This window comes from Aegilops tauschii, chromosome 6, assembly GCF_002575655.3.
Source record: "Aegilops tauschii subsp. strangulata cultivar AL8/78 chromosome 6, Aet v6.0, whole genome shotgun sequence".
Taxonomy (NCBI): Eukaryota; Viridiplantae; Streptophyta; class Magnoliopsida; order Poales; family Poaceae; genus Aegilops; species Aegilops tauschii.
In genome coordinates, this window is record NC_053040.3 from 17,362,085 (window position 1) to 17,389,904 (window position 27,820).

A 27,820-nucleotide genomic window follows, 5' to 3' on the forward strand; every position below is an offset into this window, starting at 1 on the left:
AGGGGGTATGTTTGATTGAGTCATTTAGATGTGCAATAACTAGATCATACAAAAATCGTATTGTTTAATCAAGGGATTTAGTAGAACTTTTATGTTTTTTTTAGCAAATCCAGAACTTTTTTTTAGAAACAGCAAATCTATCTAGAACATTAAAGCAGAGAGAGGAATTTCGGGAACACTTTCGGCTTCCTGAACGGAGCCGGAGCCGGACTCGGCCTGCACTGCATTGCACAGCCCAAAATAAAAGCGCTGGGAAATCAACCCTTTTCTTTGTCAAGACTGAAAGAAAAAATCAATCCTTTTTCCTCCGTTGCCTGCCTCCGCCGGAGCCAGAGGGGAAAACCGGAAAAGTCCACCCACCACCCGCCTGGCTCGTCGCCGACCGGCCGCCATTCCTGCTCCAGCGCGCCCCTCGCCGCCAGAAATTCCGGTCCGACCCCCGAATTAAGCCGCCGCCTCAGATCTGTCAGTCAGCCAATTATTCCGACGGCGGCGAGTTGAGCGGGGAATAAACAGGTCAGTCAGTTTGCCTCTGCTTCCAACCCTATTTGCGATTATGCCTCCTCTGTTTTGCTTCTTGTGGGGAATAGAGACGCCGAAAATTGAGTTTACACATGCTACTGTACTTGTCTTGACTGAACTTTCATAACTCATGCTCACCATCCTCTTGTTTCTCTGATGTCACAATGTTTTTGGCTCCAGCCGTTGCGATGGGCAACTATCTGACAAGCACAGGAACCAAACCAGAGGAACATGTCCATGTTAAACCAGCGACCAGATCCACCAATGGCAAGGGTAGGCCAGACATTAAACTTCAAGACCTTCCAGAGGTAGCATGTTAAGATTGCACACCCTTTTGGTTTAACTTTAAGTTATGTTTTTATTTAACTTTTATTTAAGGGCAAATAAGTTGATTCACTGAGCTGAAGTGTTTTTTGGTGTTGTTGAAGGATGTCTTATGCTCAATTTTATCAAAACTGCCTGCAAAAGAGGTTGTTCGGACCAGCGTCTTGGCGAGCCAGTGGAGGTCTTTGTGGACAGCTTGCCCCAAACTAAGTTTCAACGGTGCCCACACGCACGGGGTGAAACAGCATGCCCAGGTGTTCGTCGACCGTGTTAACGCGGTTTTGCGGAAGCACCGTGGCAAGTTAGTCGAAGGTCTCGAGGTTAAATTTATGTTTGAGAGCAAGCTAGTTCATCACCTCGACAATTGGATTAGGTTTGCTATATCGTCCGGGACAAAGAAGCTAGCTTTTGATTTGGCACCCTCATCCAATCTCCTGAGACCTGGCTATCACTACACGTTCCCATTCCATCTCCTAGACAAGGAAAGCCTATCCTGCCTACACTTTCTGCAACTTAGCTTTGTATGCTTCAAACCTCCTTCCCACTTCGCCGGTCTTCCAAACCTAAGAAAGCTCGATCTCTATTTACTGAAAGGCACCACTAGGCAGGATCTCGAGAATATCCTGGGCAACTGCTGTAAACTCGAGTGCCTGAGCCTAGTCAGATGCCACCTGAACGATGAGCTGAGAGTCGTTCAGCCGTTGTCGCACTTGCACTACTTGAAGGTTGTTTACTGTGAAATAACCAAGATAGAGTTCCACGCTGCAAGTCTCTCCACCTTTGTGTACGATGGAACATACATACCTATTGCCCTCCGTCACGCTTCCAAACTGGAAAATGCAAAAATTTCGTTCCGCGGTGCAGTTTTTCAGCATGCTGTCGCGTCACTCCTCAGCGGGCTTCCAGATGTACAAAACCTGACGCTGGATGTTTTAATTCTACGGCTAGAGGTATTTCATTCCAACAATATTCAAGTAAGGATTTAGCTTGTGCAAGTCATTTCTGTAGTAATAATAATAACCTCTGCTTTATCTTTCAGACCCGATGGGCGTTAAATAGTCCTCGCGTGTTTTCTCAGCTCAGGCATGTGCAGATAATGTTGATGATATCTTACGAAGATCATGATAAAATTCTCTACATAGTTTCGTTTCTAAGGGTTGCTCCGCTCATTGAAAGGCTGGAAGTACATGTGAGTAATATTCCCGAACGTTCCTCTTTTGCCATCTTTTATTTTCATCCTGCATGTGGGTGGTAACCGTTGCATGCATTTTGAACGGTATTTTGTTCAAACATTGTTTCTCTCTGCTGAATTCGATACTGATCTTGCCATCGTATATGTACTTTTGCAGTTTAATGGGACTTCTACCATGTGGTTTGCAAATGAGGGACCTTCCAGACGAGAGATCCCGCCATGTGAATACACGCATCTGAAGAATCTCCGTGTCTCAGGTTTCAGAGGGGCGAGAGGCCAAGTTGAATTCCTTATGCACATTGTGGAGAATGCCCCTGCGATACAGGTTGTGACTGTGGATACAACTCAAAGACTGACTGATGCTTGGGATCCAGATGAAGTAAAGCCAGAACTCAATAGTGATGCGCTTGATATGGTTAGAGGCCCTCTGCTCGACAGACTCCCAGTGGGTGCAAAGCTTCTTCTCTCTTAAGGCAGCAACAGATCAACAGGGGCGAAGCCATCGACCACCTGCTTGAGGGTAGGGGCAGAATTAATTGGTGTGCCTAGGGGGAGCGATTCCTTGCTGGACCGGTGAAGTTCTTGCAGAATCGTTTCGGTGACTTAGGGCGAATGGGCTTCTTGACAGGCTGGTGGAGCTCCAAAAACCCGCACAGGCCTAATTTCGGTCATCGAGCGGGTGGATGTTGTTAGATGAGTTGCTCTATATGATGATGTAGGTGCAGTTGGTTCGCTTATAGCACGATAACGTTTGTATTGTGTCCCTGTGCTGTACAAGTAGCGGATTTAATGTTGTTCTTTTGTACACCTTTTCAAGTGTTTGAATTGCCAATTTGGGGACAAATTTGCCAAGTGTGTGTGAGTGATTGAAACGTGTTAATATACATCAGTTGTGAAATTTATTGTTGTGTTTGCGGACGAATTGTTGAGAAAAAAATAAGATTTGTTGTATTCCAAACACGCATTTTGTCCGAGAAGAAATTCTTCCTTGGGGAAGAACCAACTCCAGGGTACACAAAAACTCAAGGAAGCAAAGAACCGAACAAGGATCAGGTGGTTTTGACTAACAAGCTTATATAACCAAAAAATCTTTTGCTGCAGGCAAGTTTATACATCCAGAATTAAGACCTGATAATATTTTGCTTGCACAAAATTTCTGAAGAACCAACAACTACACACATATCTCACAGTTTTTGATCACCACAGCCAACTCCACACGTTAGTAAAGGCAGTGGTATATCACTAGCATTGGCTCCTAGGTTTGCCAGGCTGTGCATCCACTAACTGGAATGCCATCAGATTACATTGTATCTCCATCCATCCCATAATATGAGATCGTTTTGCGAGCTAAAACAGCTTGCAAAACGATCTTATATTATGGGAAGGAGGAAGTATCACCCCAAGAATAGTATACATCTGTATGCATGTTTAACAGCAAGAAAATGTTGATCCCTATGCCCCTGAGCGCTTTGCCGCCATGTTGGAGCCATTCTTGATAAGATCAAGGGCAGCAGGCCCTCGCTGTTTGAGCATGTCATACAAGAGATTGGCCAGCGCGGCGCTCACGTCCGGGCCTATATCCAGCTGGACCCTCGCTCCTGCCTCCCAGAACCTCAATACTTCCTCAAGCTTCAAACATCAAGAAATGCAGCTTACGGTCAGTATGATGACATCAGTATCTCAGACCGATCAGCTGCAAGTTACCCAACTACGAACTGCGCTGCAAGTTACCTGGTCACATGATGTGATTAGCACCTTGGCAGCGGTGCCATCTTTCTTGCCTGGCTCTGGTTCTTCCCCCGGCTCCGCCTTAAGGTTGTTGCCGATCATACTCGTGCAGCGGCCTACCATTCGCCCAAGGGCCGATGCACCCTGCACGGTTGTTGCCGCCTCGGCGAGGAAAGCACTGACCTTGTCGCAGGCCCAAGACAGCCAGATGAATGCAGCAGGACAACCCTGCTGGAGTCCTGTGGCTGGGGCGTAGCGCGCAACCTGTCACAGGAAATCGCTGCTGTGTTGCAGCGGCGCGTGCCAGCTACCAACATAGCGACTAGATTCCTCGATGGCTTTCCCAGCCTTGAATACCGTGCTTGACCAAGACCTTGAGGTACCTGAACAGAAGCAAAAACCTTACTTGATGAATTCCGTACTCTTAACATGCTATTGAGTTGATTTTATATTTTTTTGACAGAGCAGTTAACGGCCATGGAAAACCTCAGAGGCTAAAATAATAGGCACATTAGCAGAGTTATTATTGGAACCAAAAAATCGACGAGTCCCGAACTCCTCATCGTTAATTTAATCAGCTAATAAATTACTTCAATTACCATCCAACCCACAACAACTGAAGGTGTTCTTTATTATATTTTCCTAAAGGAAATCTTATACCGTATATATTGTGTACTACAAGATTACATCCTCAATTCAAGCTCCCATTTCCCCAAATTCTTGAATCGAGCTATCAAGATTGATATCTGATTTAGGGAAATCCAATCGGATTGAGTTGAGATACTGAATCCGAGCTAGACTGGCAAGAACGAGTACATTGAGTGGGGAACATGACAGAACCGTCCCTCCTCCTAAGCACCTGCGCTCAGCAAAGCAACCCACAACACCCACAACAACTAACTAATGGTGTTCTTGGCTTTCCCCACTGCAACTAAAGGCTGGGTGGATTTCCCCCCATTGCGTCTTAAACCCTAGATATTACTATTATGTAGGGCTGACATGCTATCAAAATGTGAAATGCGATTTTGGGAAATCCAATCTCATAACATCCTAAATCCGAGCTATCGATTGGCAAGAACTAGAGCATAACGAGTGGGGAACAAGACAGGCCGTACCAGCCGGATTGGTACTGCTCGGGTCCTCCGCCTCCGGGACGTTGGTGGGGTCCTCCTCCACCGGGTTCCCGTCCTCCTTGGCGGCGCTCGTGGCCGCGTCGACGTTCTTGCCGTTGCTCTTGACATCTGCAGGCTCGCCGTCCGGGTCGTCGGTGGGCGCCTCCGACTGCAGCTTCTTGATGTTCTCCGCCTTGGTCGAGTCGACGAAGGCCCCCTCGTCCGCCTTGGTCGATTCGTCGCTGCGCTCCGCGTCGGCCGCTTGGACCCCATCCTCCCGCCGCTCTTCGACGACCTTGGCCTCCCCCGACGGCTCCTTCCCTGGGCCTCCGTTCACGGGCGACTGGATGCCGCGCTCCGGCGACATCGTCCTGGCGGCCTCCAAGGCGGGCGCATTCGCCGGCGGCTTCTCGCCGCTCCGCTCAGCCTCCGAGCCGGCGGCCGCCATGAGCTTCCTCTTGGTTGGGTTGGGTTGGGTTCGGTTCGACCGGCTGGTTGTTTGTTCCGATCGGGAAGGGAGACGTGTCGCCTGCCCGCCCGGGTTCCTATTTCAAGGACTGACATCTTTGATACGTCCATTTTGCATCATGTTTTTCTACTAATATTTTACAATGTTTTAGATCTATATTTCATTTTATGATGCAATTCTAATGTATTTTCTATCTTAAAATACAAGATACATTTGAAGAGGGAGATTGTCGGCAACTAGAATTCTGAGCCTGGAATGGCCACAACCGAGATAGCTATTCTCCATAGCTCCAAGTGACTTGAAAAATTTACGGAGCATTATTTTCAAATATATAAAAAAAACATACTGGAAGAAAGAAGTACCGAAGAAGACCCTCGGTGGGCACGCCTAGGTGCCTTGTGGGGCCCACAGAGGTCACCGATGCCCATCTTCCTCTATGTGAAGTCATTTACCCTAGAAAATAATGAGAAAACTTTCGGGCCGAAGCGATGCCGACTCAAGGCGGAACCTAAGCATGAGCACTTTTGCACTCCGACGGAGTGATTCCAACGGGGATACTTTCCTCCGGGAGGAGGAAATCAAAGCCATCATTATCACCAACGCTCCTCTCATCATGGGAGGAGTCATCTCCATCAACACCTTCACCAGCATCATCTCATCTCCAAACCCTAGTTCATCTCTTGTATTCAATCTTTTGTCTCAAAACCTCAGATTGGTACTTGTGGTTTGCTAGTAGTGTTGATGACATTATGTAGTTGATGCTAGTTGGTTTATTTGGTGGAACATTATATATTCAGATTGTTAATCATATATTATTCTTCTCTGATCATGAACATAAACATGTTTTGTGAGTAGTCTCATTAGTTCTTGAGGACATGGGAGATGTCTTGTTATAAGTAATCATGTGAAGTTGGTTTTCGTTCAATGTTATGATGATGTGTTATGTTGTTGTTCCTCTAGTGGTGTTATGTGAACATCGACTACATGACACATTACCATGCCTGGGCCTAGGGGCGGGTATTGTGGGATTAGTAAATAAATGATGGGTTGCGAGAGTGACAGAAGGTTAAACCCTAATTTATGTGCTATTTCATAAGAGGATAATTTGGATCCATATGTTTCATACTATGGTTAGATTTATCTTAATTCTTCTTTCGTAGTTGTGGGTGCTTGCAAGAAAGGGTAATCATATAGCACTGGTCCACCCACAGAAAAACTTACCAAATCAATGAACGAGAGTCAATGAATTGTGGTGAAAGTCTAGACGAAATTTCCGTGTATCCTCAAGAACGCTTTAATCACTATAAGGACTACTTTCGCCTTGTCCTTTGCAATAATAAGGATCGGGCCACCTTGCTGCACCTTATTACTTTTGTTACTTGTTACTTCCTATGAATTGTCTTACTACCAAACTATCTATCGTTACCGCTTTATAGCAATTGCATAGAATACCTTACTGAAAACCGCTTACTGATTCCTTCCACTCCTCGTTGGATTCGACACTCTTACTTATTGAAAGTACATTGGTTGATCCCCTATACTAGTGGGTCATCAGTGATGCCGACTTTCGAAACTGGATTAACGTTTTATCTGTGCCGCATTGCCATGCTTTTCGAGCCGAATCACACGAGATGCCCCAAAGAATATCTCTCCAAGTCGGACGAGCAAATCCCTTATCGGTCAACCATGCCTCACGACATATGGATCTAGACTAGCTTGAATTCTATATTTATAATAACGACCCATTTACGAAGTAGCTTTTGATAGACCCTAAACAAGTTGGTCACCATCGCGAACTCATGTGTCAACCTCAGGTCTAGGATTCGTTATGTACGCTATATCGAGACTAACAAATGACCATATATTTCGCCGCATCTCTGAGGTGGATCTGTCCGACTCAGTCACCTATACGAGGAGCCCAGACTCTCATCGAAAACATAGTAAAAAAATCGTCCTATATTCATTCATGATTGTACAACACATATTGTTAGAAATATGCCCTCCGTTATTATGTGTCTATGTTCATAATAAAGTTTATATTTCTGTATTATACTTACATTGATTCTTGAATATAACATTCAGGGGAAAATTCAATTCCTTGTGTGGAAACATAAATACCAAATGGATCCCTCGCCATGCCTCTAGGACACTCATGTACTGATGATGACTAGATAATGCCCCGCACGTTGCTGCGGGATAGTAGTGTGACAAAGAGCTTAAAGGAGAAGGCCACTTTCAGGGTAGAGTAAGAAAAAAAACTATAGAAGATGGCTTGCATAGAATGTAACAATGAAATCACCTTTCTCGGTATGATCAGTTTGTGACCAAACTTGTACATGGTCTTAGTATTTTATCGGATGATCAAAGGTAGTATTGCAAGGGGAAGACAATGTAAAGAAGACAATTCAAGCTGATGTGCTGCTAATACAAAAGTATTAGCAAATATTTTATTTCAGTAAATGCACTAATCAGAGAATGGAAAGAAAGAAACAACGTGGCCATTTCGGGAATCAGACATAATATATGCGAAGGTACATCTACAATACAAATTGCTTGTCTGCACCTTGAATGATTTCCTCACTTTAATCTTTCTCAGGCACATGACTTCAATCAACTTACAGTATATCAAGCACCCAGACTGAGAATATGTGACAGTATGTGCTGAAAACAGTACAAAAGGAAGCGAAGATATAATTAGGGCCGGGATTGTAGGCTCTTTGTCCCCATAGCAACTGGATATGCAACAAAGGAATCAGCATGCGTTGTGAGGAGTATAGGTGGAGCATGCCGGCGTTGGCCAATCAAATGTCCTATCCGCGTTGACACGGCATGAAGACCTGCTCGTGTAGGACAGATATGTGAAGAAAACATGGCAAGAGATGAGGGAAGATGCACATGCACGAACTATTGTGTTGCATGATGCTTTGGTAGAGGGCAGGCCAGATGGTCCAGATCGAGAGCTTCATGGTATTGCCCCACGCTATCACGGAGCTAGCTCGGCGTTACCAACGTCCTCAACAGTGGCGACGACGCCTCCTCATCCAACTAGGTTGACATGGTCGACGACATGCAGCACCTCGCTCTCTCGTCCGTCCCCATCATCTATGGCATCGACGTGGTCGACGGACGCATCAATGCGTTGATCTGCGTTCAGAGCAAGAGAATGTGTAAGGGATCTTCCCAAATGAACATGAAGAATTGTAGTCTATCTTTCCAAAACTAGCACCGAAGAGAATGCATAAGGGATCTTCCCAAATGAACATGAAGAATTGCACAAGGGTTCTCAAAACATGAGATATGGAGTATATAGGAAGGACCGAAGAAGATGCAAGGAAGGGGAAGAGACGACTGTCGTGGTATTGGAAGGGGAAGGGAAGAATATGTCACAAAGAAGTTTGTTTGTGGCTGCACAACCCATATTGCGCGGGGTCTTGAGCATCTAATAATGGGTTGCATGTTGGCTGGAGTAATGGACTGCATACGGTTGTTGCTAGTTTGCAGGGCAACCAAAACTAGCACGGAACTGAAAGGGTTCACAAAAAAAATGGGAATCAGAAGGATTGGCCAAGTGGAGGGTTAGTGTTGATGTGGCTATAGGAGTATGGATGCTAATTTGGATAGGATGCATGCTTAGTTAAATAGATTAGTGGAGATGAACTATTTAGGTATTATAGATTTGTTTTCCTCATCATGGTCATTGTTAAAGTAACAAGGATACCATCAATAATGAGAGCACATTGTTATTGGCACAATGATGTTGGATAGACCCAACTTATGAATTACCGTGAGTTAGAATCGTCATATTATGTTGTCAGTATTTTTCAGTATGATGTCAATTTTTACTTACGTCCTTAGAAAATGATAATATTGTATACCAACACACCGAATGGGTAGTTTCGGGTTGCCAAACATCAGACCATAAGTGGATGACAATAAAAGTAATTTACGAGTATGCCGTAAAAGTATGTCTTGGCATCGATAAATCAAGATTAGGATTTTCTCCTCGAACAATGGTGGGATACTGTACCAGCCCACTCGATAGATAGATAGATATAGATATAGAGATAGAGATAGGATAGAGATAGAGATAGAAAGATATATGTTCTAGATATGCACAAATATCTCGAACAATTACTGCTAGATTCACCGTCTAGCTCAAAATCTTCTAGTGACGACCTTGCCTGTGGGTCGGTCCACTATTTCAGCATTTCCGAGTTAATTAAGGGTATACACAAAAACTGCGCGTGCACTACAATAATTTTGCTATATAAGGAGGACCAAAGCTACCTAGCACACTCCACACAACCCAATAGATATCTAAGACACTCGAAGCAACCACTTAGTACTTACAATGGTAAGAGCAATTGTAATGATATTACTCATGGCCATCGTGCTTGTTGCCACTACGCCGACGACACACGCCATGGACATCACAGATAGGGACTTGGCGTCTGAGGAGTCCCAATGGGCACTATACGAGCGCTGGTGCAAGCATCACAATGTGGGAGACAAACTCAGTGACAAGGCTCGGCGCTTCAAAGTGTTCAAGGAGAACGCTCGCATGATCCATGAATTCAACCAAGGTGACGCACCCTACAAGCTGAGCCTCAACCTCTTCGGCGACATGACTGATGAAGAGGTTGACCACATGTATGGTCGCTGCTCCAACATTAGGCCGGACGGCGGGAAGCGGAGCCAAGACCAGTTCACACACGAAGTTGTTGTCGCGCGTGACAACTTACCAATGTATGTGGACTGGCGCATGACAGGCTACGACCAACGCCCGTCAGTTGTGACAAGCGTGAAGAGACAAGGAGGGTGCGGGTCTTGTTGGGCTTTTGCGGCGGCAGCAGCAGTGGAGGGCATCAACTCCATCAGGACGAGGAACCTGGTGTCATTGTCAGCGCAACAGCTCGTAGACTGGGACAAGGGAAGTGGTGGTTGTGTTGGCGGCGGCGCACTAGTGGCCTTAAAATACATTTATAATCATGGCGGCATCACCACAAAGGCTAGCTACCCATACGTTGCCTATAAGCATACCTACTGCTTGGTGTCGAAACGTAACCCTGTCATCACCATCGATGGCATCAAAGAGGTGCCGCAAAAGGATGAGGTGGCATTAATGCAGGCGGTGGCAGCCCAACCCGTTGTTGTGGTGGTTGACCCGAACGCCTTCAGGCGCTATGGAGGAGGCGTCTTTGTGGGTCCGTGTGGTACGGATCGGACCCACTCAATGTTGGTGGTGGGCTACGGCACCACCGATGACCATGACCCCAAAAGACGCATAGATTACTGGATCATAAAGAACTCATAGGGGGCAAAACGGGGTGAAAATGGCTACATCCGCATGGCGCGTGGAGCTGGTCCTACCAAGGAGGGCTTATGTGGCATACTGATGGAAGCGTTTTACCCAGTGAAAAATTAGTATGAAACGTGGGAATAATATCATGAAAATAATTTAATGGCAGTCTATCTGAAAAAGCAAACTAATGCACATGTATTCAATGATGTCTTCTTTCATTTGATTCACTGCTACCTCAACTACTATAACTACTATTGATTGTATTTCTCATTTCTCTCTATCTGTCTTCTTATATTTGATTTCACTACTACTCCCTCCCTTCCTAAATATAAGTTTTTTTAGAGATTCCAATAAGGACTGCGTACGGCGCAAATGAGTGAATCAATTTTAGCAGTAGGATGGCTGTCCTAAGGGGCTGCTGCTACAGTAGAAAAATCTAAAGCTTGTGGTTGATTGGGTCTTCTGCCGTGTGAAGCCCACGAACGGAACGACTAACCCCGGGTGACCGGTGAGCAGGGCATGTCCTATTTGGCGCCAGTTAACGTGCATTTTCGTTAACTAGCGCCTGTGGCGTACGTAAATGGGCTGGCCCATCTAGGCGCCGGTTGACATTCTCTTTTTTGAAAATTCTATGAACTTTTTTGAATATCTATGAACTTTTTAAAAATTTCAACAGTTTTTCAAATTGATGAACTTTTTTGAATATCGATGAACTTTTTTGAAATTTGATGAACATCTTTCTGAAAATGGATGAACTTTTTTTTATTTGTGAACTTTTTTTCAGTTCAATGAACTTTTTCTAAAAATACATGAACTTTTTTTGAGTTTCTATGAACTTTTTTTAATTTAATGAACTTTTTAAAATATTAATGAAATTCTGCTAAATTGGATGAACTTTTTTTCAATTTGAATGAACTTTTTTTCAAACTGATGAACTTTTTTCAAAATTGATGAACCTTTTTTAAGATATGAACTTTTTTTCAAATGGATGAACCTTTTTTCTTTGAATTTGTAAACCCTGTTTTATTTCATATTTTTATTTTCGTAACAAAAAAATCAAAAAAAACTGGGGCAGCATGCTAGTGGGCCGGCCCATGCTAGCAGCGCTGCATGCGCCGGATTGTTAACGGGCTGCATAGGAGCTCCCGGTGAGCAGTCGCTCGCCGCCGACTGGACTCGCTTGCCGGGTGCGATGATGGAGAGAAGGAGAAGCAAACGGTGCCGCTTCAGTCCCCCATATCTCTCCTCTGATGCGAGTCATGACCTCTGCGACGGCGTCCGCCCTAGGTCTGCTCGTCGTCATCACGGTATCCCCATGTCAAGGCTTCACCCATAGACAACATACCTGGTGCGCAGGAATATCGACGCAGGGAGGCCGAGGGTTTTCATACAAATTCCAGGTAAAATCATCTTACCTTCACTATGTTCCTTATGCTCACATGCCTTCTGTTGAAGAAGTTGTGCTGATACTACTCCCTCCTTTTCGGTTTATAGGGCTCAATTAAAAAATCTCACCAACCAAGGTAGATGGTGAGTGGTAGAATACTTTTTGTAATTTGCAAAAGCAGCTAATTAATGCCCTTGTTTTCCTCAAACAATTATGTTTACCAATGTATTAATTGCAATGCATGCATGCATAAAGTACATGCATTGATCAATTTTCTCTTAATACTTGCATGCAATGATTTAATGCACCTTGTAATCTGAACTTGTGATGGGGAATAACCAAATTGAGCCTTATAAAATGAAGAAACTAAGATTTTGAGATAAGCCCTATAAACCGGCAGCGAGAAGCGCCATATTTTCCGTGTCCACCTCCTTCCTCTTGTAGTGTCTTCTTTGCCCGCCAAAACCCAGACCTAGCCATGGTTGCCACTGGTGAGTGGCCCCTTCCTTTCCATTTGTTCTTGGGATCGATGTTCATGTGATGATATTTTTCAGGTCTCCTTTTGAGAGAAGGGACTGGAAGAGGTTGACTCATACACTATGAATCTATCCAAAGGCAACGAGTTTAATTTCTGTTATGAGATCTCTTATGTGGTTATGACTGAATTTTCGCGACAGTTAATTTGTAATCGGCCGGGTGACGAAGCACTCTGGACCTGACGTATTTTGCTCGTAAAAACAAGAAGCAATTTGTCCCCAAATTGGCAATTCAAACACTTGAAAAGGTGTACCAAAGAACAACATTAAATCTGCTACTTGTACAGCACAGGAACAAAATCCATCCAACACAAACGTTATCATGCTATAAACGCAGCAATGGTGCACGTAAATCATCGTAGAACAACTCATCTAACAACATCCACCCGCTCGATGACCGAAAGAAGGCCTCGAGATCGATACGAAGAAGCCCAGCCTCCGCTCCGAAGAACACGGCCATGGACCGATCTCCCCAAGGCCGCTGCTGTCTGGTTGAAGACGATGTCCTTCCACAGCTCTCGAAACGTTGATCTCTCGCTACCTTAAGCGAGAAAAAGCTTTGCACCCGACGGGAGTCTCTCGAGCAGAGGGCCTCTAACCGTATCAAGTGCATCACTATTGAGTTCTGGCTTTACTTCATCTGGAAACCAAGCATCAGTCAGTCTTTGAGTTGTATCCACAGTCACAACCTGTAAAGCAGGGGCATTCTCCGCAATGTGCATAAGGAATTCAACTTGGCCTCTCGCACCCCTGAAACCCGTGACACGGATGTTCTTCAGATGCGTATATTCACACGGCGGGACCTCTTGTCTGAAAGGTCCCTCATTTGAAAACCACATGGTAGCAATCCCATTAAACTGCAAAAGTACATATACGATGGTAAGATCAGAATTCGAATTCAGCACAGAGAGAAACGATGCTTGAACGAAATACCATTCAAGATGCATGTAACATCGGGTATCTGGTTAATTACCACCTGCATGCAGGTTGAAAATAATACTATGTGGCAAAAGAAGAACCGTTCGGGAATACTACTTACATGTACTTCCAACCTTTCAATGAGGGGAGCAACCCTTAGAAACGAAACTATGTAGAGAATTTTATCATGATCTTCGTAAGATATCATCAACATTATCTGCACATGCCTGAGCAGAGAAAACACGCGAGGACTATTTAACGTCCATCGGGTCTGAAAGATAAAAGCAGAGGTTATTATTATTACTACACAAATGAGTTGCACACGCTAAACCCTAACTTGAATATCGTCGAAACGAAATACCTCTAGCTGTAGAATTAAAACATTCAGTGTCAGGTTTTGTACATCTGGAAGCCCGGCAAGGAGTGACGCGGCAGCATGCTGAAGAACTGCACCGCGGAACGAAATTTTTGCATTTTCCAGTTTGGAAGCGTGACGGAGGGCAATAGGTATGTATGTTCCATCGTACACAAAGGTGGAGAGGCTTGCAGCGTGGAACTCTATCTTGGTTATCTCGCAGTAAATAACCTTCAAGTAGTGCAGGTGCGACAACGGCTGAACGACCCTCAGCTCATCGTTCAGGTGGCATCTGACTAGGCTCAGCCACTCGAGTTTACAGCAGCTGCCCAAGATATTCTCGAGATCCTGCCTGGTGGTGCCTTTCAGTAAATAGAGATCGAGCTTTCTTAGGTTCGGAAGACCTACGAAGTGCGAAGGAGGTTTGAAGCGTACAAAGCTAAGTTGCAGACACCGTAGGTAGGATACGCTTTCCTTGTCCAGGAGATCGAAGGGGAACGTGTAATGGTAGCCGTGTCTCGGGAGATTGGATGAGGGTGCCAAATCAAAAGCTAGCGTCTTTGTCCGGGACGATATAGCAAACCTAGTCCCATTGTCGAGATGATGAACTAGCTTGCTCTCAAACGTAAGTTTAACCTCAAGATCATGGACAAACTTGCCGCGGTGCTTCCGCAAAACCGCGTTAACACGGTCGATCAACACCTGGGCATGCTGTTTCCCGCTATGGGTATGGGCATCATCGACGAATTTGTAACGCAACCTGATAACGACGGTAACGGATTACGTTAATAGCTGTTTGTTTAGGTAGCTCCGTTATTGGTTACGGTGTAAACAGATCCCACCCAAGTCTCGGTCCGATTACGCACCGCAAACAGATCCCTTCCCCGAGTCCCCGAGCCTCCAACCCTTCCCCTCCGCCGCCTCCAGCCCTCGACTGGCCTTGGCTGATCTCCTTCTCCGGCCACCCCCGTCGGGGTCGGAGGCGTACGTCGAGGCCGACTTCCCCGGCGTCAAGAAGAAGCCCGCCCGCTCCTTCCCCGACACCTCAAGCTTCAGGGCTGTAGGTAGGTAACCTGAGTTCTTCCCCACGCGTACGCCGGCGGATCGACCAGATCTTGTGGTTTTTCACCGGACACCTCTCCTCCTTTCAGTTTCCCAGGTCCTTGCGCAATATCTCGAGCCTGGACATCCACATTGTGCTGGCCTGCGTGGGGTTCAAAGAGGACGTGTGTGTGTGTGTCAGATCCAGCGCCTCACTGTTCAGTGCCAGAGCCATCTAGTCGTCCTCGTTCTTGCCGTCGAGAAGCAGCACCGGCCATGCTACCGGATTAGGTTAGGGCTAAACATTATTTACATTTTTTTTCTTGATTTCTTCTTGATTCGATGAGACACTAGAAAAATATTGATCTGTTCTTGATCATCTTTTCCTGTACTGTTTGGTTCAAGCACTTGTGGATTGTAGATAGAAGTAAACTACCTGTGATTAATCATGATCTGAAAATGGGAGCTATAAAGATAGCCATGGTGAGAAACAAATCCTATGGAGATTAACGTGGTGTTTGTTTCTAGGGACTTATTGTTTTAGGGACCTAAAAAAGTCCCTATAAGTCCCATCTAAACCAAACAGGAGGGACTTATAGGGACTTAAAGTGGGCATTTGGGACTTATGAAATAAGACTCTCAAGGAGGGACTCATAGGGACTTATAGTTGTAATATGGTCATCTAGTCCATGTTAAGTCCCAGGAACCAAACAGGTAGGGACTTTTTAGGGACTTGGAACTTATAAGTTGGGACTAAAAAAAGTCTTAGGACTTATGAACCAAACAGGGCCTAAGCCCGAGTGTCACTCATGATGACGGTCATGCTACAATTGCAAGGATGACTTAACTGAACATATTGCTGCGAACCAGATTGAGTTAACTGAACATTTTGATCTGTTCTTATTTATAGTGGTATCTAGCTTTTCTTTGTGTCCTGTTTATATATGTTGCTGCCTTGAGATTTCAATCTGAGAATTTTGTTTCTAATTCAGTCTTATGATCTCTAGACGCTAATAATATGTGACCGTGTGCACACTATGATGACGACGGTGCCACTTATTTACACTCTTTGATCTGTTCTCTTTAGGAGAACTATTATTTTGTTTGTATACTATTTTGTTGGCTTATAAATGATAGCAATTTCTAATATTTTGTTTTGTTTTCGTGTGCAGGATCTGAAGTGTACTGTATTTTCGCTTATCAACCTCCACTTTAACATTCTTTTTCCCAACAACGGTTCATCGGTTGTCCTGCTCATTCCTCTCCTCCCCCATCGGTTGGTGAGTTCTTCCCCTAATGTTGTTCTGTTCTTAACAATATTTTCTTCTTATAGTGGTATGAATCTTGCCAATGCAACAACAAGCAATGATAAGAACACATGCTATCATATATTTACTTCACCCATACACTTGAGTAGATATTAATTTCTTTTAGCAAGCAACCACACATCTCCTGGAATTACCCTATATTTTGTATATCTTTTCAGTTATGGCCCGTCTTCCCTTAAGCGCGAGACGTCAAAGAAGAAATGTAGCATTTATTAATCTGATGAGTGCCATTATGCTTGTATACTATTATGTGTGGTTAATCTTTGGATTAGCTTATAGAAGAAAGTGTTGGCAAATAGAAAGGAGGCTTAGAATTAGAGAGCTAAGAGGAGAGAATTTGCATAAACTAATTGGTGAGAGCGACGCAGCGTGTATAAGTCAATCTGAAGAAGAGTACAGGGGAGCAAGGGCAGGCAAAGAAGGAAGTAACAGGGGACAGACCTGGCCCTTGACCATAAGGTTGGTGTGGGCGCCGCCGCCTTGGCCGCCCGCGACCATCAGCTTGTTGTCATCCTCCCCACAGTCCGGCGTCGACATCCTCTCGGCCCTTCGCGCGGCATGGGATTGATCTGTAGCGTCCCCCCGGACGAACGAGGAAAGTCCGGCGATCGAGGTTGTGGTTCCCTCGGGGTGTGGCACCGGGAGCAGGCGGACTCGGCGGATCTTAATAGGGCGGCTGCTCAGAGCCGGATTTGATAACTACTTTCGATTAAACTGGATGTGCTTAGTGACACTGCCTCTCTGCGGTAATCACAATATAAAGAAGTACATACATGGAGAGGGAGAGGAGAGATTACACACGCACTAACTAATGCCGTACCGGCCGATCCTGCATGCAAGGAGAGGATAGAGCCGGCTTGACCTGCATGCCCATGCAAGGGCGCGCGGTGACGCGTCATGCGCGCAAGACCTCGCCGACGCGTAGGGTGCGCGCATGACGTGTCACCACGCGCCCTTGCATGGGCATGCAGGTCAAGCCGGCTCTATCCTCTCCTTGCATGCAAGATCGGCTGCTACGGTGTTAGTTAGTGCGTGTGTAATCTCTCCTCTCCCTCTGCATGTATGTACTTCTCTATATTGTGATTATCGCAGAGAGGCAGTGTCGCTAAGCGCATCCAATTTAATCGGAAGTAGTTATCAAATCCGGCTCTGAGCAGCCGCCTATTAAGATCCGCCGAGTCCGCATGCTCCCGGCACCACACCCCGAGGAAACCACAGCCTCGATCGCCGGACTTTCCTCGTTCGTCCGCGGGGATGTTGCAGATCAATCCCACGCCGCGCGAGGGGCCGAGAGGATGTCGACGCCGGAGTGGGGGGAGGACGACAAGAAGCTGGTGGTCGCGGGCGGCCAAGGCGGCAGCGCCCACATCAACCTCATGGTCAAGGCCAGGTCTGTCCCCTGTTACTTCCTTGTTTGCCTGCCCTTGCTCCCTTGTACTCTTCTTCAGATTGTCGTGATCGCTGTGTGTCCCTGGGTTTCCAAGGTAACTTATACAGAGGTGTATAAGTTACACGACTGTGTGCCCTTTATATACCAAGTGATCCCTTTGCAGCGATGCTTCAAGATGTCAATAGCCAGCTGAACAATGTGACACAATATGTGGGTACAATGGCAGCATCAATGGCACGAGAAGCAGCGCAAGAGGATCCTCAGCAGAAATCAAAAGAGAAGGCTATTAGTGAATTGGCTAGGCTTAGCTTTACCGGGAACGAGATCGTTGAGGCTGCAACCGTATTTGCTAAAGCTCCAGATCAGATGAACATGATGCTTGCGCTTCCAGAAAATCTGAGGAGGGAGTATGTCCTAAAAATGCTCTCCGGTATCCTTTTGCTAAACTCCACAATCTCTTTTGCTAAACTCTTTCAGCTTTGATAACATCTACCTCTGATTGGCTAGCTGCTATATGAATCTGTAATCTCTACTTGATTAGCTACTAGTATATGCATTTGCCATCTCGAGTTGACTTGCTGTAGTATATGCATTTGCAATGTCTAGCTGACTTCTTGCTTCTGCTTACACTCGCAGTATATGTTCCATCCAATCTCTGCTTGACATCCGTAGTATATGTTCCATCCAATCTCTACTTGACAAGCTTAACATGTGATGTTAATTTACAATGAACATGGATAATAAGCATTTGCTTAGATATATGTCAAGTAAATTATCATTGGAGTTCTTGATTGTCTTGCTAGGTCAAGTGATTTTCTAGTGAACAACAGAATAAATGATGATGATTATGGATTGATTACAATTTTGTAATCAGAGTGCTTGTTCTGCTATTAATTTTTGAATTAATGGTTGTCTCTTTTCTGTTTCTTCACTTCTTATTTAACTCTTGCTTATTTTGGCAGATGAGAAAAAGAAGCACGGTTGATTAGAAAAGATCGGTGGAGTGGCTGATCAGAGGAATGGTCGATGGAAAAGCTACTTTGCAAGATTCTGAAATAGGCCTTTGGACTTGCCTTACAAAATAATTTTGGGGACTAATTATGTAGTTTATCTCGAATTATTGATGAAGTCTGAGGAGGTGTTTGTATTGATGAGTTAATATGCATTTTAGAAGTGGTGTCAAAATCTGGTTAAAGGATGTCTTGGATGAATGCAAAAATATTTTTAAATTATGTACTTGTTTGATGAGTTTGAATCTGTGCTAGTGAAGCACCTGTGAAATGCATGTGAAAACCTTGTCAAATTGCATGAATTTAAAACTGGTTCTGCATGTGAAAGTTGTCTCACGTATTCAGATTATAGTGCCACACCAAACACTGTAAAGGTAACTGATAACGTTACTGGCATGTGCCAAACAAAATAACAACTGGACTGTTACCCCTTCGATCCCCCCGCGTGTCCTGTTACCATTAACGTTTGTGTTACTAGCCAGAGAACCAAACACCTCCTTAGTCTGGGGCAAGTTGTCCACAAAGACTCCCACTCGCTCGCCAAAGCGCTGGTCCACACAACCTCTTTCGCCGGTAATTTCGATAAAATTGTGCATAACACATCCTTCAGCGAAAGAAGGGAAAAGAAAACAGATTTTAGTTCAGAAAATATGTTCAGCCTTAAAAGTTCAATCAAAAGGGTGTGCAATCTTAACATGCTACCTCTGGAAGGTCTTGAAGTTTGATGTTAGGTCTTCCCTTGCCATTGGTCGATCCCGTCGCTGGTTTAACATGAACGCGTTTCTCTCGTGTTGTTCTTGTACTTGTCAGGTAGTTGCCCATTTCTGATGCTGAAAAAACAACATGGCAAAAACGTTGTGATATCAGATAAACACAAGATGAGAATGAGGATGGGATATGACAGTTTGATCGCCCCACAATTTTTAGCCCTCTTAAATCGTTGCATATTTACTTGATTTCGGAGCAAAACGGAGGAGGAACAATGGATATAGGATTGAAGAAGCGGAGGCAGGGGCAAACTGACCTGTTGTTCCCCACTACACTCGCCGGCCTCGGACGAGAGGTCTGAGGCTGCGGATTAATTTGGGGGTCGGCGACGAGCGAGGCGGGCGGCGGGTGGATTTTTCCGCTCTGGCTCCGGAGGCGGGCAACAGGGGGACAAGGATTCATGATTTTCCCGGCGCTTTTATTTCCGGTGGTGCAGGCCGAGTCTGACGCTGATTGCGTTACGACTTACGAGGAAGAGGCAAAGCGCTCCGACATCTGCAGGCCCAACTAAAGAACGGAGGGCCCAATACCTCACGTTAGATGTGTTCTTCAATGTCTAAAAAAAGATGTGTTCTTCTGTTCTCTCTCTTTTTTTTTGGACAGTGGATAGATACGGTCCTACAGGGCGTGTTTGGTTACCTTCACCATTTTTTGCCTCATTGCATATGTGACGTAGTTGGGTTTGTGAGCAGACACAGGGTAAAGACCATGTTATGCATGCTGTTTGGTAGCATGCATCCTCCCTGGGGAAATATCGAGTGCTCCCAGCCTTAGAGTACTCTCGGTGCTTCAATGTGAAAAAATAATTTTAAATGATTCAAAAAATTCCGGGAAAAAATGAGTGTGTTCACAAGGAATGTCACTACATCCACTAAAGATTTCAAGTCCAAAATCGAAATGTACATTGAGAAACAAAAAAGAAAAATCCAGATCTGAATAGTGTCAATGTTGCTTTTGTCCCTCCTTTACACTATTCATGCTAGATTTCACTTTTTTGTTTCTCAATGTGTGTTCCGAGTGTGGCCCTCGAATTTTTAGGGCTTGTAGACATATTCATTGTGAACATTCATGATTTTTTCAGAATTTTGTGAAACATTAAAAAATGTATTTTTGACATTGGAGTACCGGGAGTATCCCAAGGCTGGGAGCACCAGATACTTTCCCCATCCTCCCTAGCCTAGCTGCGAAGGAATGCATTTACGTTTTTTTTATTGTGGGCTTGTTCGATCTAGGGAGATGCATAATGTGTGATGTTTGGTTAGATGCAGCACATGTTGTCTGGTGACCTCTTTCGGAGTGGTGAGGTTACCAGCACACTCGCAAGCACGACATAGATAGATAGGCATACCATATGCCCTTAAACCTAAGTCTTAAACACACAGTTAAACCCTTAAACAGTCACGACAAAGTTTGAAACAATCTACGCAAAAGTCTTAGGTGCAGAGATAACTTCCTATGCACCCATGGCAAAGGTCTCATCGTGCTTCTTGCACTTGGTCACCACCTCGACGCCCTCGTCGTTGAAGACGACCACCTTCTGGGTGTTGGTGAGTCACCAGCTTGAAGGCAACAGGTACCCGATCATGATCTGGTGAACAACGGGGAAGGGGGTCCGACCCTTATCAACAGGGGGCTTGTCGTCGAGCATTCGGACCGTCTTCCTCCAGGCGCAGCCGGTGTTCGTCTTTAGTTTGAATTCCTCTAGGACGGTGGTGAAGTGCTTGGTGAACTCTAGTGGCATCGACACGTACTCCAACTTCGGTGCAAGGATGACCTTGCAAAAGTGGGTTGGGCCGGCGTCCTCATGGAAATGCCCGTAGTTCTTCGGCCGCTTGGGGGCACTGTCGAGCTCCACCACCGACTTGCCCTTCTTGTCGAACAGAACCACACCTCCTTGCCCTTGGAGTTCCCCGAAGTAGCCTGGTCGATTTGCATTATGAACATCATGAATGAAGGTCAATGAAGGGACAAATGCAACACACATATGAGTCGGTGATCGCCTCCCATCCCACCCACATACTCCAAAGCCCCTATTTATCCACCACCGCACTCCACTACCTCTTCCAACCATCTCTGTCTCTCTCTATCTTCCACCGTTTCCTTTTCCACAACTCTGTCTCTTTGTCTCACCACCTCTCCATCATCATGAACTCCATCCCCAAATGGCATTAGATGGAGGGCATTCCTTCTTCGGTTCTTGCGGTGACCTCACCAAGTTCACGAAGACCATTGAAGGTGTACTCTCAGTTCAACAGCATTGATGACCTGCATACATACATTATGGTGTTGAAGGCAACAAAGGAGGAGTTGAAGATGATCATACCTTACCCAGCCAAGGGCGCTATGTCAGTGGACATATTGTGTTAGGCGACAGATCAGACAGAGTCGGCTGATCCTGGTTAGAGAGATAGATGGGTCAAGTACAGGCTTGGCAGGGCTCCTCATGACAATTCAGCCGTCGTGGTGGCAGGGGCCACCATCGCTCTGGAGGATGAGTAGGACGAGGAGATGGTGGATGATGCGGTTGAGCCGGAGAATGCTGGCAATGTCGAAGCAGTGCAGATGGTGGTCATGGAGCCGGAGCCAGGCGATCGCACTACCATGGAGGTGGCCGACAACAAGCCTCAGGGCTACCATCGCTCCAAGCGCCTCCAAACTCATCATGACTATGAAGTAGTGCTTGTAAGCTTGATTTACCCCTCCCCCTTGTACTCAATCCCGTTCAAACCCTTAAAATCCATCGATATGCCTAAATCAAGATGGTGGTCAATCCCATTCGAATCCCCAAGAGGTTGGATGCCATCTATGCGCCTCGTAAATCAAATGCAGGCATGGTATAAGGACAAAACCGCATGCGACCAAATCGAGTGCGAGGACAAAGGGCTTGCCATCATTGTAGAACACCTGTCGGTGAGGTGGTGAAGCTGGTGATTGACATCGGTGCTCGCCACCGGTGCTCGTTGTCCAGATTTTGCTCTCATCGCCTTCGGTGTAAGATTGGAGAGAGGGGGGAGAGAGAGAGGTGAGGGTAGTTATGGCGGCGCTTTGGGAAACAATGCAACGTCTCAAGCGTGGCTCCTCACGTGCAGCTGCTGACGTCCACATGCCTCGAGATGCATCTTTCGGTGTTGGCTGTGAATAAATGACCGATTCGAGCATTCCTACTCAACCAGACCCTGAGGTGCTTTAAACATCATGCGCGCCAAGATTTTTGATGCGAGGCAGGCTACCAAACGGATGAAATTTGCACCACGCGGGCCTGGTTGGACCTACTGCAGGCTAGCCTTTTGAGAAAATGTTAAGACCTAGTTTGGCAACTTCTTTCTCAAATACTAAACAAACACAACATTGGGGATGCTACAGTTTATAAAATTAAAATATATACCGACCTAAACACCTCCAAGTGTTAAAACTATGGTTTCTAGACAAACTACAGTATTCTATAAACACACAAAAAAGCATTGAGCTACCAAACGCATCATAAGCCTCTTTTCGTTCTTGTAAAAGTAGAAAACCCTTCGGAGCATCGACATGGGCACCGCTTTGATCCGGTTCTAGAGAGGGATCGAACGTAAACCATTGAAAACTTGAGGGATAAAAACATGCCTTTTTAATGTAACTATTTACACATATCGATAAATAGGGTCAATTGGTAACATGGTGTGACAAGTGGTGAAGAGGTGAGATCTGCTCACTTAGGCATCTCTAGTTGAACTCATAAAAGGGCTTAACTCCTCAAAAAGGGCACACCTCGCCGAACTGTCATTTGGTTTAGCTGCTTAAGTTTTTCAGGAGAAGCATCAGTCGGCTCTCAAATTTGAGCAGCCGAAACACATTCTCAATAGAAGATTTTCTCTCTGACGTGCAGTCGCCTCTCTCTCTCTCTCCATGCCGGCGGCGCCCCCGCGTTACTTGCCTCCGGCTATCACAATGTGATGTCTATTACGCAACTTTATTTTTGTAGACTTGGTTGGGCCTCCATGCGCAGAGTTTTGTAGCACAGCAGCAAACTGAAGGAAATATGCCCTAGAGGCAATAATAAAGTTATTATTTATTTCCTTATTTCATGATAAATGTTTATTATTCATGCTAGAATTGTATTAACCGGAAACATAATACTTGTGTGAATACATAGACAAACAGAGTGTCACTAGTATGCCTCTACTTGACTAGCTTGTTAATCAAAGATGGTTATGTTTCCTAGCCATAGACATGAGTTGTCATTTGATTAACGAGATCACATCATTAGGAGAATGATGTGATTGACTTGACCCATTCCGTTAGCTTAGCACTTGATCGTTTAGTATGTTGCTATTGCTTTCTTCATGACTTATACATGTTCCTATGACTATGAGATTATGCAACTCCCGTTTACCGGAGGAACACTTTGTGTGCTACCAAACATCACAACGTAACTGGGTGATTATAAAGGTGCTCTACAGGTGTCTCCGAAGGTACTTGTTGGGTTGGCGTATTTCGAGATTAGGATTTGTCACTCCGATTGTCGGAGAGGTATCTCTGGGCCCACTCGGTAATGCACATCACTATAAGCCTTACAAGCATTGCAACTAATGAGTTAGTTGCGGGATGATGTATTACGGAACGAGTAAAGAGACTTGCCGGTAACAAGATTGAACTAGGTATTGAGATACCGACGATCGAATCTCGGACAAGTAACATACCGATGACAAAGGGAACAACGTATGTTGTTATGCGGTTTGACCGATAAAGATCTTCGTGGAATATGTGGGAGCCAATATGAGCATCCAGGTTCCGCTATTGGTTATTGACCGGAGACGTGTCTCGCTCATGTCTACATAGTTCTCGAACCTGTAGGGTCCGCACGCTTAAAGTTCGGTGACGATCGGTATTATGAGTTTATGTGATTTAATGTACCGAAGGTAGTTTGGAGTCTTGGATGAGATCGGGGACATGACGAGGAGTCTCGAAATGGTCGAGACGTAAAAATCAATATATTGGACGACTATATTCGGACATCGGAAAGGTTCCGAGTGATTCGGGTATTTTTTGGGGTACCGGGGAGTTACGGGAATACGAGGAAGAAGTAATGGGCCTCATGGGCCAAGTGGTGGAAGAGAGGAGGCAGGGTGCGCGGCCCCCCTAGCCCAAACCGAATTGGACTAGGGGGCGGGCCCCCCCTTTCCTCCTTTTCCTCCCTCTCCTTCCTTCTCCTTCTCCTCCTTCCTTTCCTTCTCCTAGTAGGAGTAGGAAAGGGGAGTCCTACTCCTACTAGGAGGAGGACTCCTCCTCCTGGCGCGCCCTACAAGGGCCGGCCGGCCTCCCCCCCTTGCTCCTTTATATACGGGGGCAGGGGCACCTCTAGACACACAAGTTGATCTATTGATCTATTCCAGCCGTGTGCGGTGCCCCCCTCCACCATATTCCACCTCGGTCATATCGTAGCGGTGCTTAGGCGAAGCCCTGCGTCGGTAGCAACATCATCACCGTCATCACGCCGTCGTGCTGATGGAACTCTCCCGTGAAGCTCTGCTGGATCGGAGTTCGCGGGACATCATCGAGCTGAACGTGTGCTGAACTCGGAGGTGCCGTACGTTCGGTACTTGGATCGGTCGGATCATGAAGACGTACGACTACATCAACCGCGTTGTGCTAACGCTTCCGCTTTCGGTCTACGAGGGTACGTGGACACACTCTCCCCTCTCATTGCTATGTATCACCATGATCCTGCGTGTGCGTAGGAAATTTTTGAAATTACTACGTTCCCCAACAGTGGCATCCGAGCCTTGTTTTATGCGTAGATGTTATATGCACGAGTAGAACACAAGTGAGTTGTGGACGATACAAGTCATACTGCTTACCAACATGTCATACTTTGGTTCGGCTTTATTGTCGGATGAAGCGGCCCGGACCGACATTACGCGTACGCTTACGCGAGACTGGTTCTACCGACGTGCTTTGCACACAGGTGGCTAGCGGGTGTCAGTTTCTCCAACTTTAGTTGAACCGAGTATGGCTACGCCCGGTCCTTGTGAAGGTTAAAACAGCACCAACTTGACGAACTACCGTTGTGGTTTTGATGCGTAGGTAAGAACGGTTCTTTCTCAGCCCGTAGCAGCCACGTAAAACTTGCAACAACAAAGTAGAGGACGTCTAACTTGTTTCTGCAGGGCATGTTGTGATGTGATATGGTCAAGACGTGATGAGATATAAGTTGTTGTATAAGATGATAATGTTTTGTTGAAGTTATCGGTAACTAGCAGAAGCCTTATGGTTGACTCTTTATTGCATAAGATGCAAGCGCCAAATGATTGCTTTACTTTATCGCTATGCGATAGCAACAGTTGCAAGAGCAATAGTTGGCGAGACGACCATGTGACGACACATTGATATAAATCAAGATGATGGAGATCATGGTGTCATGCCGGTGACGATGGAAATCATGACGATGCTTTGGAGATGGAGATCAAAGGCACAAGATGATGATGGCCATATCATGTCACATATTTTGATTGCATGTGATGTTTATCTTTTATACATCTTATTCTGCTTTGTTTGACGGTAGCATTATAAGATGATCTCTCACTAAATTTCAAGGTAAAAGTGTCTCTCTGAGTATGCACCGTTGCCAAAGTTCGTCGTGCTGAGACACCACGTGATGATTGGGTGTGATAAGCTCAACGTTCATCTACAACGGGTGTAAGACAGTTTTGCACACGCGGAATACTCAGGTTAAACTTGACGAGCCTAGCATATGCAGATATGGCCTCGGAACACTGAGACCGAAAGGTCGAGCGTGAATCATATAGTAGATATGATCAACATACTGATGTTCACCATTGAAAACTACTCCATCTCACGTGATGATCGGACATGATTTAGTTGATTTGGATCACGTGATCACTTAGATGATTAGAGGGATGTCTATCTAAGTGGGAGTTCTTAAGTAATATTATTAATTGAACTTTAATTTATCATGAACTTAGTCCTGGTAGTATTAGCATATCTATGTAGATCAATAGCTCGCGATGTTGCTCCCCGTTTAATTTTTATATGTTCCTAGAGAAAACTAAGTTGAAAGATGTTAGTAGCAATGATGTGGATTGGATCCGTGATCTGAGGTTTATCTTCATTGCTGCACAGAAGAATTATGTCCTTGATGCACCGCTAGGTGACAGACCGCTTGCAGGAGCAAATGCAGATGTTATGAACGTTTGGCAAGCTCGATATGATGACTACTTGATAGTTTAGTGCACCATGCTTTACGGCTTAGAATCGGGGCTTCAAAGACGTTTTTGAAATGCCACGGAGCATATGAGATGTTCCAAGAGTTGAAATTAATATTTCAAACTCATGCCCATGTCGAAAGGTATGAGACCTTTGACATGTACTTTGCCTACAAGATGGAGGAGAATAGCTCAGCTAGTGAGCATGTGCTCAGAATGTCTGAGTACCACAATCACTTGAATCAAGTGGGAGTTAATCTTCCAGATAAGATAGTGATTGACAGTGTTCTCTAGTCACTATCACCAAGTTACTAGAACTTCGTGATGAACTATAATATGCAAGGGATAATGAAAACGATTCCCAAGCTCTTCGTGATGCTAAAATCAACGAAGGTAGAAATCAAGAAAAACATCAAGTGTTGATGGTTGACAAGACCACTAGTTTCAAGAAAAGGGCAAAAGGGAAGAAGGGGAACTTCAAGAAGAACAGCAAGCAAGTTGCTACTCAAGTGAAGAAGCCCAAGTCTGGACCTAAGCCTGAGATTGAGTGCTTCTACTGCAAAGGAAATGGTCACTGGAAGCGGAAATGCCCTGAATATTTGGTGGATAAGAAGGATGGAAAAGTGAACAAGGGTATATTTGATATACAGGTTATTGATGTGTACCTTACTAGTGTTTACAGTAGCCCCTGGGTATTTGATACTTGTTCGGTTGCTAAAAAATTAGTAACTCGAAACAGGAGTTATGGAATAAACAGAGACTGGTTGAGGGTGAAGTGACGATGTGTGTTGGAAGTGGTTCCAAGATTGATATGATCATCATCGCACACTCCCTATACTTTCGGGATTAGTGTTGAACCTAAATAAGTGTTATTTGGTGTTTGCGTTAAGCATGAATATGATTTGATCATGTTTATTGCAATACGGTTATTCATTTAAGTTAGAGAATAATTGTTGTTCTGTTTACATGAATAAAACCTTCTATGGTCATACACCCAATGAAAATGGTTTGTTGGATCTCGATCGTAATGATACACATATTCATAATATTGAAGCCAAAAAGATGCAAAGTTAATAATGATAGTGCAACTTATTTGTGGCACTGCCGTTTAGGTCATATCGGTGTAAAGCGCATGAAGAAACTCCATGCTGATGGGATTTTGGAATCACTTGATTATGAATCACTTTGATGCTTGCGAACCATGCCTCATGGGCAAGATGACTAGAACGTCGT

The 27,820-nt window shown here is 45.1% G+C and overlaps 4 protein-coding genes and 1 long non-coding RNA gene across 5 annotated transcripts; 3 read left to right on the plus strand and 2 right to left on the minus strand.

Moving 5' to 3' along the window:
* The first annotated feature begins 272 nt into the window (after window positions 1-272).
* On the plus strand, window positions 273-2,936 carry LOC109778000 (F-box/FBD/LRR-repeat protein At1g13570). The gene is made up of 5 exons (XM_020336562.4): window positions 273-516; window positions 703-830; window positions 951-1,796; window positions 1,886-2,035; window positions 2,196-2,936. The coding sequence occupies exons 2-5, from the start codon at window positions 711-713 to the stop codon at window positions 2,508-2,510; spliced, it is 1,431 nt and encodes a 476-aa protein (XP_020192151.1). The 5' UTR covers window positions 273-516; window positions 703-710; the 3' UTR covers window positions 2,511-2,936.
* A 159-nt stretch (window positions 2,937-3,095) lies between these two features.
* On the minus strand, window positions 3,096-5,394 carry LOC109777998 (uncharacterized). The gene is made up of 3 exons (XM_020336560.4): window positions 4,882-5,394; window positions 3,770-4,149; window positions 3,096-3,667 (listed from the first exon to the last, which is right to left on the minus strand). Exons 1-2 carry the CDS (start codon window positions 5,324-5,326, stop codon window positions 4,034-4,036), a joined length of 561 nt encoding a protein of 186 aa, XP_020192149.1. The 5' UTR covers window positions 5,327-5,394; the 3' UTR covers window positions 3,096-3,667; window positions 3,770-4,033.
* A 4,245-nt stretch (window positions 5,395-9,639) lies between these two features.
* On the plus strand, window positions 9,640-10,900 carry LOC109777999 (vignain-like). Its single transcript, XM_020336561.3, has one exon. The coding sequence runs from the start codon at window positions 9,699-9,701 to the stop codon at window positions 10,659-10,661; it is 963 nt and encodes a 320-aa protein (XP_020192150.1). The 5' UTR covers window positions 9,640-9,698; the 3' UTR covers window positions 10,662-10,900.
* A 2,214-nt stretch (window positions 10,901-13,114) lies between these two features.
* On the minus strand, window positions 13,115-22,019 carry LOC141025711 (F-box/FBD/LRR-repeat protein At4g26340-like). The gene is made up of 8 exons (XM_073501622.1): window positions 21,860-22,019; window positions 21,037-21,302; window positions 20,844-20,919; window positions 19,317-19,444; window positions 19,109-19,218; window positions 13,852-14,605; window positions 13,612-13,761; window positions 13,115-13,429 (listed from the first exon to the last, which is right to left on the minus strand). The coding sequence occupies exons 1-8, from the start codon at window positions 22,017-22,019 to the stop codon at window positions 13,115-13,117; spliced, it is 1,959 nt and encodes a 652-aa protein (XP_073357723.1).
* LOC120967297 (uncharacterized) lies at window positions 14,696-18,852 on the plus strand. Its single transcript, XR_006665795.1, has 5 exons — window positions 14,696-14,909; window positions 15,005-15,177; window positions 16,059-16,166; window positions 17,768-18,034; window positions 18,567-18,852. It is a non-coding gene; the product is annotated as an uncharacterized lncRNA (long non-coding RNA).
* Window positions 22,020-27,820: the final 5,801 nt, after the last annotated feature.

Excerpts from the sequence above, each read along its gene's own strand:
- LOC109777998 (XM_020336560.4), bottom strand. The coding sequence starts at position 5,326 with ATGGCGGCCGCCGGCTCGGAGGCTGAGCGGAGCGGCGAGAAGCCGCCG. Across the intron at positions 4,150-4,881 it reads GAGCAGTACCAATCCGGCTG|GTACCTCAAGGTCTTGGTCA; the intron begins GTACGGCCTGTC and ends GCTTCTGTTCAG.
- LOC109777999 (XM_020336561.3), top strand. The coding sequence starts at position 9,699 with ATGGTAAGAGCAATTGTAATGATATTACTCATGGCCATCGTGCTTGTT.
- LOC109778000 (XM_020336562.4), top strand. The coding sequence starts at position 711 with ATGGGCAACTATCTGACAAGCACAGGAACCAAACCAGAGGAACATGTC. Across the intron at positions 831-950 it reads AACTTCAAGACCTTCCAGAG|GATGTCTTATGCTCAATTTT; the intron begins GTAGCATGTTAA and ends GTGTTGTTGAAG. Across the intron at positions 2,036-2,195 it reads TTGAAAGGCTGGAAGTACAT|TTTAATGGGACTTCTACCAT; the intron begins GTGAGTAATATT and ends GTACTTTTGCAG.
- LOC141025711 (XM_073501622.1), bottom strand. The coding sequence starts at position 22,019 with ATGGTAGCCCTGAGGCTTGTTGTCGGCCACCTCCATGGTAGTGCGATC. Across the intron at positions 19,445-20,843 it reads CGATGAGACCTTTGCCATGG|CATCAGAAATGGGCAACTAC; the intron begins GTGCATAGGAAG and ends TTGTTTTTTCAG. Across the intron at positions 13,762-13,851 it reads TTTTAATTCTACAGCTAGAG|ACCCGATGGACGTTAAATAG; the intron begins GTATTTCGTTTC and ends TTTATCTTTCAG.